The sequence below is a fragment of the Curcuma longa genome, chromosome 2 (assembly GCF_044706935.1).
Source record: "Curcuma longa cultivar G26 ecotype Majalengka, Jawa Barat chromosome 2, ITB_CL_G26_1.1, whole genome shotgun sequence".
Taxonomy (NCBI): Eukaryota; Viridiplantae; Streptophyta; class Magnoliopsida; order Zingiberales; family Zingiberaceae; genus Curcuma; species Curcuma longa.
Genome location: NC_133862.1, coordinates 10,850,833 through 10,876,102, shown reverse-complemented (window position 1 = coordinate 10,876,102; position 25,270 = coordinate 10,850,833). Strand labels below are relative to the sequence as shown.

General features: G+C 37.1%; 3 protein-coding genes, 1 non-coding gene and 2 pseudogenes across 7 annotated transcripts; 3 read left to right on the top strand and 3 right to left on the bottom strand.

The window, feature by feature from the left end:
* The window catches only part of LOC141821597 (phosphatidylinositol 4-kinase beta 1-like), a 5,558-nt pseudogene extending 2,343 nt beyond the window's left edge, over positions 1–3,215 (bottom strand).
* A 1,633-nt stretch (positions 3,216–4,848) lies between these two features.
* Positions 4,849–4,945, top strand: LOC141822556 (small nucleolar RNA Z221/R21b). Its single transcript, XR_012601288.1, has one exon. It is a non-coding gene; the product is annotated as a small nucleolar RNA Z221/R21b (small nucleolar RNA).
* Positions 4,946–7,379: 2,434 nt separating this feature from the next.
* On the top strand, positions 7,380–11,455 carry LOC141821900 (uncharacterized). 2 transcript variants are annotated; one of them, XR_012601225.1, is made up of 7 exons: positions 7,380–7,424; positions 7,802–8,012; positions 8,136–8,199; positions 8,308–8,693; positions 10,529–10,835; positions 10,919–11,050; positions 11,128–11,455. XR_012601225.1 is itself a non-coding variant. In XM_074709280.1 (4 exons), the coding sequence occupies exons 2-4, from the start codon at positions 7,840–7,842 to the stop codon at positions 8,590–8,592; spliced, it is 522 nt and encodes a 173-aa protein (XP_074565381.1). In that variant the 5' UTR covers positions 7,380–7,424; positions 7,802–7,839; the 3' UTR covers positions 8,593–8,949. The 2 variants fall into 2 exon arrangements, 1 of the variants encoding a protein (XP_074565381.1); XM_074709280.1 differs by lacking the exons at positions 10,529–10,835; positions 10,919–11,050; positions 11,128–11,455 and having other exon boundaries at positions 8,308–8,949.
* A 1,804-nt stretch (positions 11,456–13,259) lies between these two features.
* Positions 13,260–14,202, top strand: LOC141821596 (uncharacterized; annotated as a pseudogene).
* Positions 14,203–14,888: 686 nt separating this feature from the next.
* Positions 14,889–21,546, bottom strand: LOC141821115 (carbon catabolite repressor protein 4 homolog 5). Of its 3 annotated transcripts, none has more exons than XM_074708490.1 (15): positions 21,238–21,546; positions 20,502–20,665; positions 20,067–20,132; positions 19,941–19,993; positions 19,231–19,312; positions 18,730–18,785; positions 18,443–18,539; positions 16,497–16,589; positions 16,356–16,388; positions 16,175–16,269; positions 15,947–16,079; positions 15,714–15,799; positions 15,542–15,626; positions 15,162–15,231; positions 14,889–15,075 (listed from the first exon to the last, which is right to left on the bottom strand). In XM_074708490.1, the coding sequence occupies exons 1-14, from the start codon at positions 21,452–21,454 to the stop codon at positions 15,178–15,180; spliced, it is 1,314 nt and encodes a 437-aa protein (XP_074564591.1). In that variant the 5' UTR covers positions 21,455–21,546; the 3' UTR covers positions 14,889–15,075; positions 15,162–15,177. The 3 variants fall into 3 exon arrangements, with proteins under 3 accessions (XP_074564591.1, XP_074564590.1, XP_074564592.1); XM_074708489.1 differs by having other exon boundaries at positions 15,166–15,231; XM_074708491.1 differs by having other exon boundaries at positions 15,166–15,231; positions 18,443–18,524.
* Positions 21,547–22,192: 646 nt separating this feature from the next.
* Positions 22,193–23,493, bottom strand: LOC141821595 (uncharacterized). Its single transcript, XM_074708973.1, has 2 exons — positions 23,478–23,493; positions 22,193–23,021 (listed from the first exon to the last, which is right to left on the bottom strand). Exons 1-2 carry the CDS (start codon positions 23,491–23,493, stop codon positions 22,285–22,287), a joined length of 753 nt encoding a protein of 250 aa, XP_074565074.1. The 3' UTR covers positions 22,193–22,284.
* Between the last annotated feature and the right edge of the window lie 1,777 nt (positions 23,494–25,270).

Here is a 25,270-nt window from a genome sequence, read left to right as displayed (position 1 = left end):
GGCCTCAGCAACATGTGAGTTGATCTCAGTAAGAGACTGAGAACAAATAAAAGAACATTGCTCAGGAGATAGAATCTCAAAAATGTTGTGGCACAAAATATGAAAGGCGAAATAATCTAACCTCTCGTAGAGCAATTTTTCGATCTTCATTAGGATATATGTCAATCAGTCCATAAGATGTATCACATAATGACTGAACAAACTCCAGTGAAGCATGATAAGAACCTTTCCGACTTTCTGATATCACATTATTAGGTAAAGGTGGTTTTCCATGCCCCTTTTCATTATGCTGTCTTGGAGAGGCAGGGCATTTCTGCAATAAATAAATATAACCAGTAAACAAGCTGCAAGCTAGCCTAACAAAAAGTAACGTGATACAAAATCACCTAAGGCATCACTTGAGAGATAGATATAAAACTTGCTTAGCAATACAAATGCAACACTTTGCACAACTAACCAGATTATTTATTAGCTGATTAATTCTTCAGGCAGTGCCAATTTATGAACAAGTAACCAGATACAGAGGATTGAGAGGGGAAAAAACAAGGAAAAGTGAAATTAATGTTTGCTGCTTACTATAGCCTTAAAAAAAAAAGAAATCTTCCATAGAAGCTTCTGGTGTACAATTTAAAATTTTTTTGGATAAAGGCTTCTTTAGAAACTAATATTGATGCTTCTGAAAAACCACAAATATACCTCGTACCAATATACTTGATCAAAAATTAACAAGACCTCCTACTATTAGATGCATAGACCAAGCTTAAGTCGGTGACACCTACCTAAAATATCTGCTCATTTGGTCTTTCATCCTCTCAATGTCTAAGAAAATAAAATGTGAAATGAAATGTATGATATGCCAAAAAAAAAACTATAAATTGGTATAGAATGGTCAAAAGAGGTATGAACAGTTGTTTACCTTTTGATGAGAGAAGGCTTTGGATTTTGATCATATTTTTATAAATTGCGATAGTCAGGTAAGTATATTAGCACTTAAATCCTCAAAATTTTAGTTGAATTGTTATATGCAATAAGTGCCACTAGGCTGGTAAAATTTTAGCAAGTTTACTGAAAGGTAACCAACCATTTGGAATGAAATCAAATAGTTCAACTTCACGAAAGGCAAATAACTTGTTAAACAGTAATAAAAACTTAAGGAAAAAATTAACCCAACAATTACCTCCTTCTGGATCTTCGAATTGAGTAACTCAGAATCTTCTATAGAACGTTCTCGGTCCCTGAACAACCGCCGGAAGAAATTTTCTGTTCCCAGGACTGTTCTCAAAAGAACCATTATCACTGGTACTTGAAACCTTTGTTTCATCGGGATGGATCCGGAACAACCGTCGAAATGACAAAATCTCAGAGGTCTCTCGTTCATCCAATGTCTCACTATCCTTGTTTTCTTCCTCATTTCGGTCATGGCCAGCAACTTTCCTGTCATCATGCTTCTCCTTGAAAAACCTGCGAAAGAAACCCTCCTTCTCCCTTTCGTCCACACTTGTACTAACTTTGTCATCACCATGATTATCATGCCCAACAACCCTTTTTTCTTCACTCTTGTCCTTGAAAAGTCTACGAAAGATACTATCATCCTCAATGCTTTTCTTGGACCTCTCTTCCTCCTCATTCCTATTAGGCCAACCTTCTTTCTTTTCTTCACTTTTTTCTTTGAAAAGCCTACGGAAGAAATTATCTTTGTCGTCCTTCTCCAAACTCCTATGGACCTTCTCCTTCTGTCCATCTCCAGCATGCCCACTGTCCTCATCATTCTTATCCTTAAGAATCTTAAGGACAAAGTTCTCCTTCTCCTCTTCCTGAACAATCTCATTATGTTTCTCTTTGTCCAAACTCCTCTCAGGGCCACTATCTTTCTCTCTTCATGCTTTTCTTTGAAAAGTCTACGAAAAAAATTTTCCTTCTCATCAACCTCAATATTCTCACTAGCCTTGTCTTCCTCTTTATTCTTAGTAATTCCACCATCTTTATTCTCCTCATTCTTGTCTTTAAAAATCCTACGCATAAAACCCTCTTTCTCATCGTCCTCCCCTGGCTTCTCCTCTTTATCACGAAATAATCTCTTCAAAAAACCCTCTGAGCTAGAGGTCAGCTCCCCATCATCATCCTTGCTATCTCTAAGAAGCCTTCTAAAGAATCCATCTTTGTCCGTGTCTTCCTCTTTGTCTTTGCTAAGAAGCCTTTTCAAAAACCCTTCTTTTTCCGGCTCCTCATCCTTCTCTATAGACTTTCTAAAGAACAATGCATCCCGTACTTTTGGCCCCGGAATGAGCTTTTTTAACAGCTTGTTTTCCTCCGAGTGCTCATCAGTACTGCTGTTGACTCGGCCGCTCTCATCAAACAAGTGACTGGAACCCAATGTCGGTGATGACGCCAATGACAATAGCTTTTGCTTAGATGATAATATACGATTGAGTACAGGGTTGTTCCTGGGGCTAGATGGAATGGTAGGAGGGGGCGGTGGAGGTAGAACCAAAGGCGGCCACTCACCCATCAAAGTGGCGGCAATCTGGCATTTCTCCTGGATCCGGCTGATCCCCTCGTTGTCCTCAGAGTCCTCTAGCTCGGCCATGAGGAACCAGTGCACCTTAAGGGCGATCCAGAGGGACTTGGAGCACGTATCAATGACGAACCTGTCAAGCGACGGGCTCGGCTTGTGGACGAGCATGTAGCAGATCTGGAAAAGGTAGCTCTCGATTCCCGTAAGAGGGAGAGTATACATCCTGTTACAAAGGTAGTCTCGGACGCCGTCATGGTCGTGCTTGTACAGATAGCTCACCGCGATCCACTCGCAAAAGAAAGCCGAATCGAAGAACCGGATCAGCCACCCGTTCTCCCCGCCGGCAACGCCGCTACCCTGTCCGGCGACGGGACCCGTGCGGGTGATCTCCCTCGGAGACTGATCAAGGCCAAAACTCCTCAATCCCAGAAGCCGCACCATCGTCAATCCACCATCGGATTCCAAACCCTAGCAGCGATCCCAATCAGGTCAAAGGTTCAAAAACCTAGACACTCGCCCGATCCCAACGGCGGAGAAACCTAGAAACCGAAATTCCCGAAGAAAGGATCAGAATTCAGCAGGAAATCGATCGAGAAAGATGGAGAAACGAGGCACGAAATCCAGAAACGCCAACAATCTTCCAAAACATAAATAATTGAATCGTCGACAGCGAAGCAAGCGAAATTCAAATTCAAGGATTCAAAAGATCGGGCCCTTTTTCTGGATTTTGATTCGCCTCTTTATTTTATACCCTATAATCACATCTACCTCTCCTCCAGTAGCGTCGTCGGCGAGCGGAAGAGGCGCAGGCGTGGCTACTAGGCAACAATCTTCAGCTAGATCAGACCAAGAGGCCTCCTTGCACTCCCCCTCGCTTCATCCCACGTGCACCCGCTTCTCATCCCGATCCTCTTCTCTATTGGCTATCGACCACCAATCGTATTCGACAACCCTGCAGCGGATCTGAAACAGACCGAAATTCCAGCCGTCGATGCAATGCCGGTTCGCTGGAGCATCTTAAAATGGTACTAGCTTCTGATCCTGGCCGTTGATGAGTTGTGACCAAAAGAGTGGAATCGAGTGGGATGAGGGAAAAATTAGAGCTACATTTTCCTTGCAAGGAAACACATGGTGGGGCTTTCCTCCCTATTGCACTGCTCGATGAATTTGAAGCTAAGTGACATTCCATTTTGCAATCACCCAAGCAAAAATCACAATTGTCTTCTTCCCCCGTAAGAAACACTGAAATACAAATCCTGAGTGTATGAAAAATTTTAATATGTACTTATCACTTCAGTAAAAAGGTAGAATTCACTACTTCAACGATTTTACATGATCAATCCTACGATCATATGTGAAAAAGTAAATCAGAAAATTACAATTGATCATTACGAGAGAGAGCATTACTTTGACTTTGTCAAAATTTGATTCTTGTTCACTTCAATAAATCTGTCCCGTAATAATCAAGTCAATCATGCTTCAGAAGCAATTGTACTCATATACCATGACCATAATTGAATTACTTAAATTTAGTCTTTTTACTTGTTTATGTTGAACTCATCTCATGTAAAGAAAAAATAAAATAAAAATATTTGAATGACTTGATCTAAGGAATTGGATTGATTAAGCTATCCGTTCACATAAGCTTTTCCACAAAGACAAATAAAGGTTGAAAATAATTAATTATTAGGTTGATGGACCCACTCCATTAATATTAATTTTCAAGTTTGAAAGCGACTCGTGGTTTGTTCAGACAAAAATATGAAATTTAAAGACATTTATTGCATTTTTAATATATTTACTCATAATTGGTAATTTGGTTGTGTATATAATTGTGTTGCTATCCAAAGGATTTGAAATATTTTGATCGACTAATGCAAATAATTTATGATTTTACAAATAAATTAAAAATTATTTTCTTTAATGAAACCGACTGTCGAAGAATACTTTGATAGTTCAACTTAAGTCATTTTCACTTGATAAAAGGAAAATAAGAAGTCACTTTGGTAATCATTTAAATCAAAAGTTATTATTATATTTTTTTCAATTTGAGAGACTCGACAACCTCATTTAATATTCCTAATATATTTTTTGATAATCAATTTTTTTTATTCTTAATGGATATAAAATTAAAATACCTCAAAGGGCCGGCCGGCGGTTAAGATTTGGACCGGGCCAAAAATTTTAACCCACAAAGTCTAGGGTTTCAGAGTAGCCACCTTTCCTCTCTCTGTATATAAATCAACTTTTCCCATCTACACCGCCGGCTCTATTCATCTTCCTCCCATCGCAGGTTTGCATCCTCTACCTTCCGCCGTTCTGATCTTCGAAGCGGGCGATGATGAATTCTGAAGTCATGCACCACGCTGATGAGGTTTCTCGTCTCATGTGCTGACACCGATTCTTCTACCCATTTTCATTCCTGAGCCTAGCTATTTTCGTGCTTCTATTTCGATTTTCTTTCACTTTGGTTTGCGGTCGTTTGTCCTCAGATCTGCTTTGAGATTCATAGTTCTTGTGGTTTTGTTGCGAGTTTTCGTCTTCTATTTCCTCTTTTTCCTTTTTTGTTTATCGAGCGGAAAGATCAAATGATGAGGGCTATGCCCAACCTTGATGCGGACTGAATCGGCTGTTCATCTGCCTTGCTGATACTAACTGTGTACTTCTGATGATCATCTCCGCTTCTCTCTTTATCGTTAAGAAGGTTCTTTGTTTTGCCGAATGGATCGATTCTCTCTTTTTGACCTTTCCAAACAGAAATCAAATGCTTAGTTCGTCCGGGTGTTCCATCCATCGGAATAAATGACATTTTATTTTGGAATTAAGCCAGAAATAGCTAAAGGCGAGCGACATCGAAATCTGCAATTGTAATCTTATCCACTCTTCACTGACAAGCCCTAGACCCTCAGCAAAGCCAACTGACTCTCATGCCAGCATATGACAAGACAAGCCTTGTCATGGAGCCCGAGCTTCGTTCCTCGTGTTCTATCGAATTGGTGGCCTGCACTGGAGAAGATGATGGTAATCTTCCACACGTCGTGTTTCAAAGCTTAAGTTGTCCCTCAACCTCTCCAGGGTTTGTCATCCCTTCCACTTAGATGTCTTAGCAGAGAGTGGACATGAGTAATGATGGAGAAGCTTCATGGAGGAACACACCCATCAGTTCTAAATCCTTTCTTCTTCTCGCCACGAGAAGAACAGAGCAAATTTAGGAATCTTTTGATCCTATACGTTTGTATTTTCGCTTCTGGAGTTGTTCTTTAAGAAGATTCTAATTAAGCACTAAAATGAATACTCGACGCTTAGGTATTTACTTGCATACAAATCAATTTATGCCAGAATCCAATACCTAATTAATTTGAATAATCGGATTCAAGTGTGCTTAAATTATGCATACTTATTCATACTCTTTCTTTTTTATCCTTTTAAATTAGGTAATTAACCACAAATTCTAAATACGACCAACTCATTTTATGCATCCAGGACTCTAAATTTAAAGACAGTACCCAGACGTTCCTTGTTCGCCGTCTGATCCAATTGAAATTTGATCTCGACCATCAATGAGTGAAGGTTCAATGGCTGAGATTAGCCTTACTCACTAGTAATGCTAACTCTATCTTAACGCAGAGAATTTATTGAAAATGAGGAGTCAAATGTAATATTTGACGTAGAGAATTCATCTAGTAACATCTCTAACTAATTAAGTTTAGCATGTAAAAAAAAGAAGACTTCACTTAATGCGCATGGATTTGTCGCGCGCAGTATAGCATACAATTTTTTTAATTAAGTAGATTTGTCAAATGGATTAAACTATGCCAAGAGAACGATCAATATTAGAAATCCATCATATGATTGAGGGGGGCGAGTGGGATTTGGTGGATCGGTTTTTAACTTAGCAGGCTAGAAAATCTTCAATTCAATTTAAGACAGATTGCGAATTAAATAGATCAATCTAGGTATCTATCAAAAAAAATAAAAAAGTATTTAAAATATTAAATTTGGATTCTCTTGTAAACTGATCAAGTAAAATTTTAAATTGCTATTTAAACTGATGAAACTGACTAGTTTATTAAATTATCTATTTTAATTTTAAATTAAAAAAAATAAATTTTTTTAATTCGTAAATCAACTCAAGTCTATTCTAGTCGGACCATACCGATTATGAATTTAGACGGATCGAATCGTCCAAATTTATATTAAAATAAATTATAATATTTTAATTCAATTTATTTAAATTATTTCTATCCGTTCGACTGATAGTGTGGTTGACGGGTTTATTTGTAAGAAGTCTGGCTGGAAACCTGTAAAATAGAATTGGGTTACTGAGTGGGTCCCACTCCACATGGGCATGTAAAAATGCTGATGATCTTGCAACCTAAAATAAGAAAAATGATAATAAATTATTATAATGATAATGGAGAATATGACGTGGATCACTGTACACGAACATGTCAGGATGATAAGAATAATAATTTATATTTAAAATATTTTTTAAAAAATATCTTTATTGAACAATTTGTTTTGTATAATTCAATATCTTAAAAGTTTAATTGATATTTAACTATGTAAATTTACTCACAAAAATAAATATTATATGAGCATGAATCACATGGCTGACTCATGGCTTAATTAATAGGATAAGATAGGATACAAATTATTAAAAAAATGTCTTCTTAAATAATTTTGGTAATTAAAAAATAATTTCGACGTTTTAAATAATAATTTTTGGCTTAAATTGCTCATGCTACCGGTTAACGCCGGTATCCATTTATCCAATTCCCCCGCTTTCTTTTTTTCTTTAAATATTTTTCTTCCGATAAGTAGTTTCGAATTCCTCGCTCATCAGTTCCGTTCTGCTGCTGGGATTTCCCCAAATCTCATTCCTCGTTGATAGAGAGGCGGGCAAAAGGTAATTGTTGCTTCCAATCTCTGATCTTGGGCGTTCACCGCCATGTTTGATCTTAGATCTGAGCTTATTCAAGGCTCTCATGGTGTTACGAGCTAGGATATATAAGAAATCGAACCTTTTTGGGAACTTTGATGCATTGTTTGGCTATTTATCCGCCAACAGGATTGAAATCTACGTTGTTCAACTGGTATTTTGGTTTTCGATTGTCCGAGAACCATCGAGATTTCAAATTTGTAGATATTTTTGATGGTCTTCCTCCGAATGCTTGCTCTTTTGTGGATTTTGAAGTGGTGGTGTTCCAGATCTGTTCTTTTTGAAGGCATTTGGTGTTAGTAGAAGGATTGGAGGACTTATTTCACGGCTCTGTGCCTCTGCAGGCGTTGCGATCGCGGATCTCGAAGAGATTGGAGCAGATATGAAGCACTGTGGGATGCAGCAGCAGAACGGCTTCGCCGCCCGCGAAGAGATCAGGGCTCCCTTCGCCGTCCCCGAGCGGAGGCCACCGGTTTTCTGCCCCAAGCCACGGAGGCTGAGCCAGTTCGCCACTGCCGTCGCCGATCCACTCCGGCCCCTTCGATGTCATTCGAGGTAACTTCGTCGCTTCTTCTCCCATCTGAAGTCTCGTTTTACTCCACGAATATCTCGTGATTCCCTCACCTAATCCCATCCCTCCGTCTCTGCTCCCCCTTTTTTCTCTCTCTCTCTTTTCAGTTACCAAAAGAATTTCTCTGATTCGAAGGCCGGAGCAGATCTCCTCGACATATTTCTCACAAAGGTGAGATTTGGTTTATTTTTGTAAGCTCCTTCGATAAATCGATTGATTGATCAGTCGTTTCATGGAAAAATGATTTTTTTTCCTGAGCTCACAGTATTTGATTTGCAGGGCGAAGACCAGAATCAACTAGCTTCCTCGCCGCCCTTCTTCTGTGGCTCACCGCCGAGCCGTGCGGCGAACCCCGTCGTCCACGATGCCCGCTTCGGCGAGGAACGTCCGCAACCGGCTTCCATCGCCCCTTCCCTACTAACGCAACCTAACCCACCGATGTCACCCAAGCAAGTCCGTGTCCACGCCAAGTTCGGCCTGGCGCCAGCCGCCGTCCGCATCGAGGGTTTTGACTCCCTCGACCGCGGCCGCCGGAGTTGTAGCAGCATCACCGCCATGGCCTGAACAGAAGAGAACATAAAAAAACACTAAGCACCCAAAAACTGGCCACCAAGCTTAACAACACGGAAGGAGAAGAATTTTGAGCTAAAAATTGGAGCTTTGAGGTATTTTCCATGACCTCAATCTTTCCTTTCCAACTGTACATTTTGCCCAGTAGCAATCTTCTTCTCTTTGCTGTTGAAGTTTTTACGTAGGAACCAAAATAAGGCAAACTAGAGAGGAACAATAGGACAATCTTTACTGTCTTGTTGGTTTTTGTTTTTGATCCATGAATTGGATTTCTTTAAGCTTCAAACTTGTTATTGTTAAAAAAAAAAAAAAAAAAAAGCTTTGGCAGTTCTTCTTCTGCATCACCTTGGACAGTCCTGAAATATGTAAATATCCAATCTGTAAAAAGTTCGTCTTTTTTATTGTCCTTCTCAATGTTCATAGTTTGTTTTTTGTTTTTGAAAGTTTGTGTTGTGGTTGGAATTCTTTATCAGCTTCAACTGCAAAAGAAAAGTGCTTGCTGAAAACCCTACAAGCCAAACAGTTATGTTCAATGACAGTACTGTAGGATCTGACACACTGGCTGAAGGGAGAGCAGTGACTAGCTAAAACTATCAAAAAAAACTTCTTATAGATATAGTTTTGTATGAGTATTTTTGTTTCAAATAAATTGCAAACACAGATGAATCTTTAGTTGAAGACAAACTAAATTGTAAAAATATCGATCATGATGATATATCAATCCACTAACTAGCGAATGCATTAAAATTCTAATTTAATTTTTGAAAATTTGAGTGTTTATTTGATTTGGGACAGAGGCAGCAAGAGTTGGTTCATCAAATTATATTTGATAATGTAAAAGTTATCATGGCTAGTAAAGTATATAATAGTTATTATAATAATTTTGATCAATGTTAAATAATTTTAATTAAATTATTAAAAAAATATTTTGATATAATAGTATTACAGTGAGTTTGACCAAGTAAGGATCATGCTATTGCTGTAACAATAAAGATATTATTAAAATAAAAATATATTGAGGGTGTTATTTTGATTTTTTTTTTAAATAAAAGGGTGTTCATTTTTATTTTTTTTTGCCTAATGTTTATTTATCAATTTTAGCTTCTACTAACACATTAGTATTTTGGGTATGGTGAGGTGAGGGGCTAGTTTGATATTATTAAAAAAAGGGTTCACTTTTATGATAACTATAATAAGAGGTTTAGCTAGGAGTGATAAAAATATTAAAAATTTTAATATACCGCACATATCATACCAATATATATATCAAACATACCAATATTAACGACATATTTAAAAAATTTAGTACAGTATATTACCATACCAAACTTTTTGGTATAAATTATCTGATCATTCCATCGTGTAGAAACTAGTAAATAGTTGTTACACATTGTAAAAGTTATAGGTTAACTTTTACATGCTCAATCATAATTAGATTATGTTTATTTGAAATGTAATGAGTGTCATGAAATTTCATCATTTATTTTGTTTGTTGAAATCTTATTTTAACCAAGTTATTACTTACAGAAACAAAATCAAAATGATATAAAATCATCATTATAAAAGTTAACAATTAACTTACACATTGTAAAAGTTAGCAACTAGTTTCTACATATTGAAAGGTACATAACATGATCAATGGTGATCAGGTCATTTAAAATGTAATGAGTATTAATCCCTATTTAATTTGCTTATTGAATATTATTTTAACTAGATTATTAAACAAAATCAAAATAATATAAAATCACTAATAAAAGTATTTTAAACCATTCAATGAAATGTTATCTGATTTTAATTGAAAATAGGTTGCTCATTTAATTTTAATTAAAAAATGAGCCATCATCTTAAATTTTATATTAATTTTTTATAATGATTTTATATATTTTTTCTTTTTTATTACTGATGTAATTTATACACTTATTTTAAAAAGGTTTATTAATGTTGAAACTAACACGGGAGAGTCTGCGGGCCGCCGCGATCGTTCTGCGAACCCTCGGTCGGCGGAGGTAACAGACCTGTGGTGGTCTCTGTGCGGAATCGAGGAGGAGAAGCTCTCCCGCTGGTTCCCCTTCGTCGATGCGGACTTTCTCTGCGCCGAGATCTGGCGCCCCGCCCTGCGAAGAGGCGGTCCAGAGATCCTGCGAAGGGCATCAAAGTGATGGCTGATCGAGGCTGCAAATTTTCGCCAATTGGGGATCAATACGAACCCTAAAAAGAACACCAGAGCGACAAAAACAGTAAGAATTCGTTAAAAATAGAATCTCTCGACGTGAATTTTGACAATCGTTTTGATTTGAAGGTCTTAATACAAATTGCTTAGGGATTTGAAGAATCACTGAAGAAAAAAAGTAAAAAGGATCTTCTGAGTTTTGGTTCTTTCTCGTCTCTGCTTGGGATGATTGCGGAAGAAGCAATGTTGGATGATTTCCAATCACTTCATCTTTTGCCAACTGTAAGCGCTGATCTGCTCTTGGTTCTTGTGCTTCCTAAGTTTCTTATGATCTCTTTCTTATGAATGATCCGATGCAGTCTACAAAGCTTCTAAAACGCCTCTGGTGCCTGTCGAAACATGGTCGGTGTTCAGTTTGACAAATTTATATCATGGTACGCCTCTATATCTCTTTGCCCGATCGGTTTCTTTCTCGAATGCTTCATTATAGTCATTGGAAAACTGCAAAAATGGATTTTCTAGGCTCAAACGTATTTGGTTGGATTTTCCTGAATGTGAATGCAAACATCTGTCTCTACTTGAGATTCATACATGAGCTATGCTAGAGATGTAGATGAGGAGGGAGAAAAAAGATTTAGCTCTAGTCTAGACCTTGAAAACTTCTCTTCCATTATTGTAGTCAGTGTTCATCCCAAATGTCGATATGAATATTGTTTTCATGTCGCACAACTAGATCCATCCCATGTGGCTTAATCAAGTCAACAGTCATGTTGACTTAGAGGTTAAAAGTTAAGATGAGCTCGATTGTAGTCATTTCAAGCCGAGTTTGAGTTCGGTCCAGATGAACTCGGATCCAACTAGATTGAGTTCGAGTTGGGTTAAATGGAGCCCGGACCACATCGGCTTCAATTAAAGACTTCAAGTCAATTAAGATCGAGTCGCATTTGAATATGGTCTGTCTAAATTATGATTCGACTTGATCGTTATCGAGTCACTGATCATCAAGGGGATATGACAGTTAAGGCATTGATAACCAAGAAAGGTTTCTTTCGACAAAAGAAAGAAAGAGATGTACTCTTTGCAAACCAGCATCATCTTTTAATTTTCTATTTAAAAGTAATAGATTTATATAACTATTTCTAAATTTTATCATCGATAAGTTAGTTTTTTTTTTGACCTGTTATCAAGCATATTAACAATATAGAAAATTTATTATTATTATTTTTTTACTTTTTACTCGTTCTAATACAAAAAATTATCAGGAACCGATTCCTCTTATAAAGTTTTGAAACATAATAAATAGATTAAATTTCAGAAATTTAAAATTTTTATAATGGCATAAACATAAAAGATATTAAAATTTTTTAAAAACAAAATAATTTGTCTTATTTATCTTTTCGACCTGCAATATTGAATACAATTTGCATTCTTAACCCCTTAAAATAACAAGAAAACAGGCAATAAAATTTCTGATGCAGTTATAGAAATAAATATTAGCAGATATTTTTTTTGTAGAAATTCATTTATTTTTTAATTAGAATTTGGAGTTATATTAGAAAAGATAAAAATAACAAAATAATAATAATAATGTTTGATAAAGTCAAAAAAATTGAATTGATAAAATATTGATTAATTTAATTTTTGATATAATTAATCAAAAATTTTAAATATTATGAAAATTTGATCAATTAACTAGAGATTTATAAGAAATTTTAATAAAATAAGAAATTTTAAAATCTAATTAATCAATTTTTTTAAAATAAATAATTAAAATTTTAAAATAATCAAATCAAAATTTTAAATTCGATCAACTTATTTGATTTAACTGAATTTTTAACCACTTCTATCTCACCTCGCAAATCTTGGCTTAATTTCCTTTATTTTGGGATGAATGAATATTTAAATAAAAAAATAATTATCTCAAATAATTTTACTAGTTCTGATTTTTTTTTTAACGAAAATAATTTTAAAAAATTATCATGTTTTATATATAGTTATCAATACAATTTGTTTATTTATGTCTCCAACTTAATCGGCATATATATCATCATGGCCGTCTTATAACAACGCAGCCGTGTCAAGGTGAAGAATCAAATCCGTTAGTTATTATCCTGCCCAGTCCGCCGCCTTGGGGTTTTAGCGGCGGCGCCGGCGAGCAGGCCGAGAAAACGAAGAAGGGTCGAGGAGGCGGCGGCGACGAGCAGTCGAATCGAGGTTTGTATTCGCCACCCATGTCATCTGTTGCCGTCGATCTATTCTTATTCGCCGGAAAGTTTGAATCTTTCGATCGGCAGCGAGTCCGTCTTGATATCCCTCCTCTCCTCCCCGCTGGGGACGAAGAGGGATGGACTCGAGACGTCATACCAGGTGTCGGTCCGCCTTAACTTTTTGTTAAAAATTGTTGATTTTGTGTGGGATTTCTGAGGTTGCAGTTGGATTCGTCTTGTTGATGTTCTTGAGCGGAACTCGCAATTGAGGAAGAGAGCAGAAAATGGCTGCGATTCCAGATCTGATCGGGAAGCCACGAAAAGAGGTGCCTGAGAGGAAGCCGAAGAAGAAGCGACCCCGGCCATCTTCCGCAGCACGATTCGGATCTCTCCGCGAGAAGAATCCGCGTGGTGTTCGATGACCCGGACGCTACCGAGTCGAGCGAAGACGAGGGGATCTCCCACAAGAGGAAGAGGGGGATTTGCGAATTCCGGGTGGTGGCTCCTTCGTCCTTCCCCGCCGGCCTCCCCCCGGAGAGCGGTGGGAGTAAGCGGAAACCGCCCGCCAAAACCCTGCCAAAGGGCAAGGTCAAATCGGCCGGCGTGGCGATGTCGGCTTGCAGCGAGTCCTCCGCCAGATTTAAAGGCGTCAGGCAGCGACCATGGGGAAGATGGGCGGCCGAGATACGCAACCCCGGCGGCGTCAGGATCTGGCTCGGCACCTTCGACACCGCGGAGGCCGCTGCCGCGGCATACGCGGCCGCCGCTCTCAGCTTCAAAGCCGAGAAGGAGAACCAATCCATTACCGGTTCCTCCTCCACCGCCACCACCCTCCCCTTCAGCGGCTCCTCCACCACCACCACCACCACCACCACCGTCTCCTTCGAGAACCGCTCCGTGAGCGGCTCCTCCTCCTCCTCCTCCTCGTCCGCCACCACCTCCCTCCGCTCCCGAATCAAGAATAACCTCTCAGTCACCACTTCCTCCGAGATCACCGCCACCTCCGTCGATGTCCCAGTCAAGGAGCCGCCTTCCCCTTCCTCCGTACTTGAGGTCTCCTCTTCCAGCAGTAGATCCTCGGCGGAGTCCGCAGCCGAGCCGGAGAGAGAAGCGTCCTTCGCGGATCTCTTCAACGCTCTCCCTCTCGAAGCAGAAGTCGCATTCGCGTCTGACAACCTCCTCGTCACCGATGAAGAGATCGCCCGATGGCTGGAATTCGACCCGTAACGGCGTTCAAAATTATATATATATAAAAATGTATTTTTATAGAGAATTTTTTTCCAATATAAATAAGAAAACATCGAATCATTTCTGTATTATAGAAATAATATTTGAACGAAGGATTAAAATTTCGTACCGTATCAAATGATACAGGCAAAATTTTTCCACCAAAACATCCGTGGAAGCGTCGCACGACCTCGATGACGCCTCCGGAGGCATCCACGAGGCTTTGACGATGCCGTTGAAAGCACCGCCTGAGCCCAGTGATACCACGGGAGGCCCCGCCTAGGGCCGATGATGCCGACGACAACGTCGCCCGGGGCCAACAATGCCACCAAGGCTCGACGATGCTCCATGCACAAGCCAACGTACCGATCACGCAATTTTTTTTATTTTTTAAAATTTAAAATTTAATTAAATTTTAATAATCAATTCTTATTTATAATTCAAAATAATTTAAATAAACTTTATTAAAAATTATAAAATTATCAAAAAAAATTATTTTTAAATATTTAAATTAAATTTTTTTATTTTTAATTAATATATTTTATATTTTAAAAATATCAAAACTATATCGATACAATACGATATAATATCAAAACTGTATCATTCCGATTCAGGATCAAAATTCTGACACGATTTGATATTTTAAATCTTAATTTGAATCATTTCCATAAAGAAAATCACGAAGAAACATTAATTAAATTTAATAAGGTTAAAAATAAAGTTACAAGCTTAAAACTTTGGGGGCTATCTAACATTCTATTAAACAGATATATCATTCTCGACTTTGTGGGCTATCTAATTGTCCCACAGGCGTGTCTAGTTGGTTAGAGGATGATAGATTTAGGATTACACAAGTCGAAGTCGAATTTATATCTGCAAATATTGTAATGTGTTAGTTGTAGTAGCTACGAAAAAGAATTACAGAGTAGATTGAATTTACGAGGGGATTAAAACTTTACCTACCGTTCGTGCAGCCTAATCGACAAAGGCGAATTCACACACCAAGGAAAGATGATCGCTACCCCATTGCTGCAAAATAAAAAGAGTAGCCAAATAAGACTACCTTGTTGCTGGAATAAGGAGGTTAAGCAACTGCCCCCAGGGCATAGCTGAATTAGTTACGACGGAGCAGAATTACAGAAGAGGGTAAGAATTCAAATCTCAGCGAAGCCAAAATAATATCCTCCTCCGTCGTGATCAACTGCAACTTCTCAATTTACCTTCTCACAATGGTTGTGGGACCGATCGTGTGAGACTACTGAGGTGGTAGATTTCATCTTTTACAGAAAAAGGAAGTTAAACAACTGTATTGCTGTTTAATAAGTTCACAGGCACTTACCTTATTTGGAAGACCTCCCAATCTTTCTAAAATTTTGATTGGTAGGGTGTCGACGACTCCAACAGGAACAAGGGACGAAGAGTGCCTGGAAGATATCATTTGAAAAAGTTGCAACAACATTCATGCATTCGAACAAAAGAAAAGAAAAATATTACTCGTAACAAATTCTCACCAGATGTAGTCGACTGTTCCCATGAACTTGGAGTGATAAGAAGTTGCCAAAGGTTCACCATTTTCATCTCTTGTTTTGTAACCACCCTGAGGAATTGCAATCCGAAAGGCGGTATGTTAAAATATTGTTTAGAGTAGTAAACTGAAGCACAATGAGTAGGTGATCGATCATAACTATCTACAGAAAACAAAAAAAAAAAGGGCGAAAAAAAGGGGTCATAGACAAGAAACTACAGGAACTCCTTGATATGCACTTGAAAGAGTAAGAGGGTTTTGCAGATGAGTGCATCCTCTTCTTCCAGATGCAAGGCATATTTCTTCTTCACTCCAACTGTACTTCATCTCACTTGTCATGCACCTCCACATCCTGCAGATTGAAAATATAAAGATAAGACTCTCAGAGTGATGATGATTCATGTCAATAGAATAAAACTCAAACACAGTTCTGAAAAGGAAAAGGACCTTAGACGATCATTCTGTACAGCAAAAGACACATGTCTAGCTGAAAATTCAACTTGCCCAGAAATTTTCTTGCGATCGTACTGCAGAATGTCTAGCTGCAATTTAACTTGAGAGTAAATTTATGCTAATATGCTTTTGATTGTAGATAGACTTGAAAAGAAAAGGAGCACCAAATTACTACCTCTGTTGAAGATAAGAACCGGCAAATTGCACTCTAGATGATAGGAAAACATGTTTTAGTTTCCAGCAATCAGATGATGTTCTCTTAAATAAGAATTAGGACATTAATGTAAAGAAGAGAAAATAATGTGATATATCTCACCTTTGGTGTACTGTTTAAATCGCCAGATATTACAACAGGAGCATTGCCGTATTTTTTTGACAATGCATTTGCTCTCTCTAGTAACACGCGCATCTACCAGATCAAGAAAAAGAAACCAATAGATTAAATCTTCAGTTTTGACAGATGGCACTAATGCTTCATGATGTTACAAATCTGAATGCAAAATACCACAGACAGAAGTTATATGAATGGATGTCAAGCTAACACATAGACAGGAGTTTAAAGACTATGTAGACACAAAAATTGTGTGACAACAAGTATTTGTAAGGTTTTAACTCAATCAATTCCTCATCTATTATATTAATATCTTGCTTCATTTTCATGGTGTCCCAAATGGATGATAATATTACAACAACAAAAGTATGATATTCAAAGGAAAATAAGCATCTTGACAAAGAGAGAAAACAGTTTGGAGGTTAGAAGATTTATATAAATTAAATATTTGTGAATAATTGGTTCTTAGTGCACAAAGAGATAGAATTGGTCCTCAGAAGGGCAAAGCATTGCGTATTAATGAAATATTTCATCAAATTATAGATTGTTCAACTAAATGTAACTCTCAATAAAATAAAGAAAAGGCAAACTAAATTGCAAGTTGTGAACATTCTAATCATAGACATAATATTTGCTTATCAAAATTATCTATATGGTGATATATATAAACCAGCAATTTCGATTCTATGACTAGTTGTATGGATGAGTGCGAGAAGTATAATATTAACAAAGATGAGATATATATATCGACTTGACATATCAAGAGAGACAATATTTTCACAAGCTCAAAATCAATGATAACAGGGTTGATCAGAGAGGTTCTTCAGAAGAGAACCCTCTACCAAGGATTTTCAAAAGTAAATTGTCAATTAACTAGCTAGCTTCTAAAATTCAAAAGACTATAGCTCTTTGAGATAATTGCAAGCCCACGACCAATCTCACACAAGTAAAGCACTCTTTTGTACAATTGACACTCATAATTGCATACAAATTTACACCTTAACTAACAGATAATTGTCTCCTTGATTTGGTCAAATTGATAATGGAAGTGGATGGAAAATTTGATCAAATTGAGATGACTAAATTTGATCTAGCCTTCCTGTGATCACAGTTTGATTCTAATTCACAAGGGAAAGAGAGAGACTCATTGTCAACCGCTAGAATTGCTTAGCTTTGGCTAAATAGATTTAAATATAATCTTAATGCATGAATCATTAAAGGAAAACCAAAAGCCTTCATACTTGGTTAAATATGGTTGAGGGAATAAAGTAATTCCAACTTAACATTACATTAATAAACTTGGCTAAATAAGATTGATTATTAATAAAGAAGCTAAAATCCTGTGGCAACAAAATAGATGAACAACTCTTTTTACATTCCTTTTAAGTACAAATCTAGATATTTGAGCTTTAGAGTTGTTTGAAAATTAATAATATTGATGAGTTAAATAGCTTATCTATTAATCAAATGTTATTAATGGTCATTATGATACTACATCGAGAGTTTTATCTCCTCTTGACAATGACATTTGGCATATTTTAGTCCACTTATGAATGCATAGGTAGATTAAAAAATACAAATGCCATCATGTTATTAGCCATTAAAAATGCTCTCTAAAAGCATAGTTGGCAATAATATGAGAATCCATGTGGTGGATTATGCTTTTAGATATATATATAGATATAGATAGATAGATAGATTTGGACAACCATACTATGGAGTTGTGCTGGTACACAAGTTATTGCTCAAACTTCATGTGGTGTTGCTGGCATTTCATTATGCTGCATAACTGAGCTTAACTTAAGCTACAACATGAAAGGTGTATCAGTTCAATTAAATTATATATTCCAAAAAAGTGACTGATTTGCATGTCTAATACAATAAGATATAAAACCCATTATATACATTGTACAGGAAAGTGGAATCAATACCTGCCCCAACTTGATATCCCCACGATTCGGATTGAAGAGGACATGTATGTTGCCAACAACTAAAGTCCGAGGAGACATTGGCCTAGCAAATTTGCAACTACATCAGTTTTCAATTAAAGTTAAATAGACAAGATAAAATTACTATCTACTCATAAAAATGTAAATACTTGTATGATATCAAACAAGTAATCATAAAAGTTAATGTATTCACAATTACTTAACTCCATATGGATAATCCTTAAGCCAAAATAATCAAAGTGCACAACATGAACAAGAGATAAACTTACTCTGTTCCAGAACTCATATTTTTATCCACTGCATGATTTGAATGGTTGTTACAAACCTATGAAGAGGGAAGAAATAAAGAAAAGAAATGGTAAATTATCTAATTAGAAATTATCCAGGATTTTCCCATCAGGAAACAGGCGGTGAGCTAAGTAAAGCATTTCAAATACTCATAGAAATAGAAAATTATACAATGCTAAATTACATGGCCAAACTGACAAAGATAAATAACATAACTACAAAAAAAAAGTTTCTAATTATCAATTATTTTGTACTAACATTCAATATTAGATGACAACTTTACAATAGGGTTGTTTCTAAAGACGGCAGTATAGCATAACTTGATGTTTTGTCCAAAAGTAAGTGTTGGATAGATGGCACATATCCAAAAGCACATCATTTCCGACGAATAAGTATGACCAACCAAGCTTCAAGAATCAACAAATGTGATAATATATGCCTGTCAAACTGTTGTTACTTAAAAGCATCAGAATCAACTGTACCTTCAGTAGGCAAAGTTGTGCAACATTGTTCCGAAGGCCCAACTTTTGAAATTCTATGTCTTCTTGATACAAGAGAGTAAACCTAAAAAGTATACAAGATAGACAACTTCAGTATGATGTAAATGAATCTGGAGAGAGAGGTTCTATCTGCTAGGACATATACTCAAATTGAGAGCAAAAAGATCAGATATTTTTAAAATTACATTTATCAATACATGGAGTACACACTATGGTCTTGTAAATTTTAATGTATAGTTTCTTGGGAGAAAAACAACTAACTAAGAAAATGATTCGAACACAAGAGAGAGAGGAAATAGACTAAGCTTATGGTCCTATTCCCAAAATAAAATTAATCCCTTGAAGCTTTTGCACAATGCCTAAAAGGTCACAATAAGTTGAATACAGGAACTATAAGTCGAATGCTAAATATTTTTGGTTACCAAAACACCCCATCCTTTGACATTTGCGATAAATACTTTAATAACTTGACTTCTTAGATGATCCAAACTACTGGAGGAATCAGACCGGTTTCATAGCAATGCATATGTGAGTTGCGCATTCAACATATCATCATGTTCATCAATCATCCTACTAGAATCTTCTATTCAGATTAAAATAATATTACATTAAGTCAAATATCAGAAAAGTTTCACGAGATAGCAGGTCACTATAATTTAAACAATAAGGAATTTGATGATATACAAGCTTACTCTTTCTCCTTCCAGAAAATAGCACAACCATCACTTGCTTCCCCAGTCCGTTGCTGAAACCGCCAACATATGAAAAATGCAACAATATAGGAGGGAAAAAAAAATCCAGTTTAGCTCAAAACACACCTTATAAATACCAGCATAGTCATCCTTCTGAAAAACACTGGCCAACTCATCAAATTTATCAACCTCCTGTAGATCAATGATAGTTGTCAACTTGAGGATTGAATACTCAAATTGAGTAACTATCCTGGTGAACCACCAAAGAATGTATAATATACACAACCACTAGAATTGTCCTTCAGTAAGAATTTATGTCATGAACTCAAAAGGATAATATACAAATGTGCTACCCACCATGTTGAAGATTCTTTTATTCAGCTTTTATTGGACAATGTACTACCAATTTGACTATGAGAAAAAACCACTGCTCAACAATCACACTATCACAGCATAGCATGTACTATTAACTCCCTTTTTGAATACCAGAATTAAGCACATGCATAAGCATGGTATTTCTAAATTGAACAAACAAAAAGGTATCAGGGAGTTTTACTATACCTGGAAGCATAAGATGTTTGGATTATATAGAGTTAGTTCCTTATGTATTTGCTTTTTCCGTCTATCCCAATTAAGACAATGAGAGGGAACTGAATGATATAAATCCAAATGCTTCGAAGCATTTTCAACTCCCAAAAGGTTGTAGGAAACAATTACAAACCTCTCTGCAAAATGAAAGAGCTTCTTCAGAAGGCATTGATAATAAAAATGTACGATAAAAAGAGTAAAAAAAGAGTTGCATTTGAAGTACAAAGGTTATAAAGGTGAAAAGGTAATACAATAGCAAAATAAAGCTCAAAAGATGAAAGCAGTAGTAGTACACAATTTAATACAACTGCATACCAGTAGCATCTCCAAAATGACGTAGTACAATCAGAAAAAGATCACAGTGGAAATTAAAAGACATAAGAATATATTTACATAATCGACAGAAACAAGTGTAGGAAGTAAAGAACTACAAGAAATTTAAGAAGACGTATTATTATAAGATTTGAAACATTTAATTTGATCCACTCGAGCAGAGGAAGAGCATGGCGGGGAATGCGATGAAACAGGGAGAAGCTTTGTCAGAAATTCGCATGAATCTACCACCTTCTAAGCTTAAAAAAATACCATTTTTATCATAAACTGTTCCGGTACGCTTAGTTATGAAGATTCTGTTCCGGTACGCCCGAACCCTACAATTCACGATTTCCATGGAAGGAGAAGAAGAAACGGTTGGAAGCGAGTCTCTTACGCTTTAAAGAGGATAGATCTCGTGGTGAGAAGACCCATCGTCGAATCCCATCCTCCCCGCCGCCTTCAGTTCGTCGCCGCCGCCGTCGCTTGGTCTCGTCGGCCGTGTGGCTGTGACGGTCAGCTTCATGCTTTCGCTTCAATACCCGTGGTTCCCGGGAGAGAACAGGACCGAAATGGCGCTCGGGAGGGGCCGGATCGCCCTCCCGTTTCCTCATCGCAAACTGCAGAACGCCGGCGACTCCTGGGCCTCCCTCTCTGTTCTCTTCGCCGCCGCCTCACGCTTGAACGTCGCCGCTCTCGCCTCAGGTTTTTATTGGGCCCACCTTGAGATATTGGCCCATACAACCTATTGATTTTGTTGAGAATATTTCAATTCACACCAAAGTTTTATTGAATTCACCGCTTCTAATTTTACCTTGTCATTTAACCCCCTTCACTTATAAATATGGCTGCAACACCCCTAATAATAATATATTTTAAAAAAATAAATAGAAGCATTTGGAAAACAAGTATTTTATCTATTTATTAATTAATTATGATCAAGAACAGTAATTATCAGACCTACTGCCAATATTTTCTGTAATTAATTCAAAGTGGCAGAAAAGACAATTAAGTTAATTAATTATGTTGGTGTCGAATCATACAAGATATGCTATAATTATGGTGCTTAAATTGTGGATAATATTATAATTTGCCTGCATTAGTTTAAGTGATACGAATCTAATTAGCAGATTTATAATCCTACTTTAATTTTCCCGTCAATATGTTGAATCGAACCCGTTAGTTTAATTAATCCACCATTCTTTGCGTCATTATCAACTAATTACGCACGTCTAGGAACGAGTCGAAGCGGATTGACTCGGAGACTGAGTCAGGACTCACAAGCGATTCTGCACGGAATTATCAACTAAATCAGATTTTTTTTAAAAAAAATTATGATTCAGGTTAATTAGTTGAATAACTCGAAGCAAATTATTATTATTATTTTTTTGTTTTTTGTTTTTGGTAAAAACACTGCATGTTTATCTTGATTCTCCGATCTGAGTTACAACCCGGCGGGAGCCAGGCTGAGTTTGAGGTCGAGTTCGCACGACTCGGCCGGAACAGGCGAGTTGACCGGCGAATAGCTCGTCCCCTTCTTAACGCCGATCCTCCGAGCCGGCGGTGCCGCTGGGTTGAATACGGCGGGCCCCGAGACGGCCGGCGCAGTCGCGGACGAAGAAGAAGGGAAGGCGCACCCGTGAGACACGTGCATGGGCGCCGCCGGGGCCGTCTGCTCGTGCGTGCGGGAGAAGTAGAGCCACCGTACGGGGGCGCCTCGAAGGAGCTGCGACGGAGGAGAGAAGGCCGACCCGATCGGGTTCCGAGGAAACAGCACGCCGCCGCCGCCAGCGGCGGCGGCGGAAGCGGCGAAGAGGAGGTGCTGCTGCTGCAACTGCGCGCGCTTCATCTTCTGGCGCTCCTTCTTGTGCGCGTTCTGGTGGCCGCCGAGGGCCTGCGAATTGGTGAACTCGCGGCAGCAGTAGTGGCACTCATACTTGGCCCTGTCTCCGCCGCCACCGCCGCCACCGCCGCCCCCTACGGCGGCGGCGGCGTTGGCGGAGGAGGAGGAGGAGACGGAGGCCAACTCGGCGGGCTCATCAGTCTCGCCCATGTTGAATCCAAACAGCTTCATGGCGTTGCCGCCGGCGCCGTCGTCCATGGTCGTCGCCGGCGAGTTATATAGAGAGGAATTGGGTAGAATGAAGGGATTAAATTGGACCCATTTCCTTTGTGTGTGAGCTCATTCATTTCTCCTTTCCCTTTATATATACTTCACCTTCACTTTAGTGTGTTTACTTATTAACTTTTTTATGCATTCTATGACTATTGAACAGTTTTATACGATAAAAATTTTACCGTTGCATTAACACTCTCCTTTAAAAATATCATATATATATATATATATATAATTGAAAGTTCACTCTCTTTCTTTCTTTTCTTTCTTTCTTTTTGTCTCACTTTAGTGCTATATATAATATTGAAAAATCACTAAGTCCTATAATCTTCTAATATTGAAACCCTAAACGTACGAAACACTTATAAAATCATGACTTGATTTGAAACCTATTTGAATGTACAATATTATTATTTCAAAGTTGAATATATATGAAGCTAAGGATCTATAAAACAAAGGATTATTAGATATCGATTGTCGTCTCTAGCTAGATAGCTATAAGTTGGTAGATGCCATATCACTTGTTATGTAGGCCATGCGTGCATGCATTATAAGTCGATATTCCCCTACTTAAGTTTTCAACCTCAATTGGTGGGTAGCATGATGTTTTCCATTAACTAGATCCTTAATTTGTCGATTAATAATTAGACTAGTAACTCAAAGAAATTAAACAACTCTATGAGTGTTAGGGTTTTAGGTCACGGAGTATATTAATTTAAGGGTGGGTCAACTTTAATTAATTAGAGTACTTGTGTTAATTGCCTAAGGGAAAAGTTAATCAATCATCTAGTGAAGTTAGACTAGGTGTTGCTCTCAAAGTTTACCTTTAGTTAATTATAATATATTAGTGACAAGATTAATTATTATTCTTTTAATCGAACTCATTAGACGGAATCTCTTGCAATCTTACTAACCCTAAGCACCTAAACTACATCATTAATATTTCGCCACCAATGCAAGAAATCTATCCCCTAATTAACTAGTTCATCAATTCTTTAAACATGTTAAAAAATGAGAGTGGTTGATTCACAATGACAAATTAATTATCATAATTAATTAATTAATCAAATCATGCACGTCCCCTTCTTGCAACAAGAGAATTAAACATTTAATTATTCTTTTCTTTAAGTGTAGAAATGACACATGAGGTCCATCTCAAAGTGGTTGATTTCTATTTCCATTGGCTTTTCTCTTTTCTTTTCTTTTTTTTTATTTTAAAAACTTAATTATAACGCAAGTAAACTCTATGGAGAAAATATTTTATGTGACCATGTAAAAAGTGTGCTTCTTCTAATTAATTAAGAATATCGAGTTTTTGTTACTTTACCCGCCGACACAATCTATAGGATCAAACCATTTTAATTTGTTTAACATATCTTGTTAAGCTAAAGAGATCCTTAAGGTGATGGAGGTGATTAAAAATTAATTATATGATGTTCTATGTGGACATGGCCAAAGGATCTCATAACTTGGGATGAACTCAAGCATCCATATATCAATCTATTTCTTTTTATATATATATATATTTTTTTAAATTTTGAATTTGGTTTTAGCGAAGCTACGATGAGTGTAATCCATGAGTCATGTTTTAGATGATGGACTCTAAACCCCAATTAATAAGTGTTACGTAAAGGCATAGAATAACGTCTATGTTGTTGTTACATGAATCTTGACGGTATCAATCTTAATATAGAATATTTGAGATTATCACATGCTTGTTTACATGTACTAATTATTTGTTTCCTCTTAAGCTTGCAATCTTCTATGTTAATTGTGGGTTTCTAAATAGTTAGTCTAGTGTTTATAAATTAATTGAATGTATAATTAATTAATAATCGTGATAAGTGATTTGCTAAGACAAGACTATGTATCATGAGACAAAGAAACATGGTTAATTTGATTTTATGATTTTGTATTTTGATTTGCTTCAATAAAAAGTATTTATCATTAACCAAGATCTTAACATCATTGAAATGAATTATTTGTTATTTTTTTCAAATAAAATATAAAATTTATTATCAAATAAGGTATGCTTAGAATTCATTTATGTATCGATAAAGATAAATAATAATGACATTAGGGGCATATTTCTCATGTTTAGTAAATTAAATTATACACATATATATATCTATATATATATTTATTTATACAATTTTTTTGCGTTCACGTTGTTCAAATTTATAGGCCCTAGAGTGAATGGGCCGCCGAGTTACGTTTCCGGCCCAAACTCGTGGTTTTCTAAAGCCAAAAATAAAAAATTACTTATCAGAGCGAGGTTTCGATCCTCGGACCTGTGGGTTATGGGCCCACCACG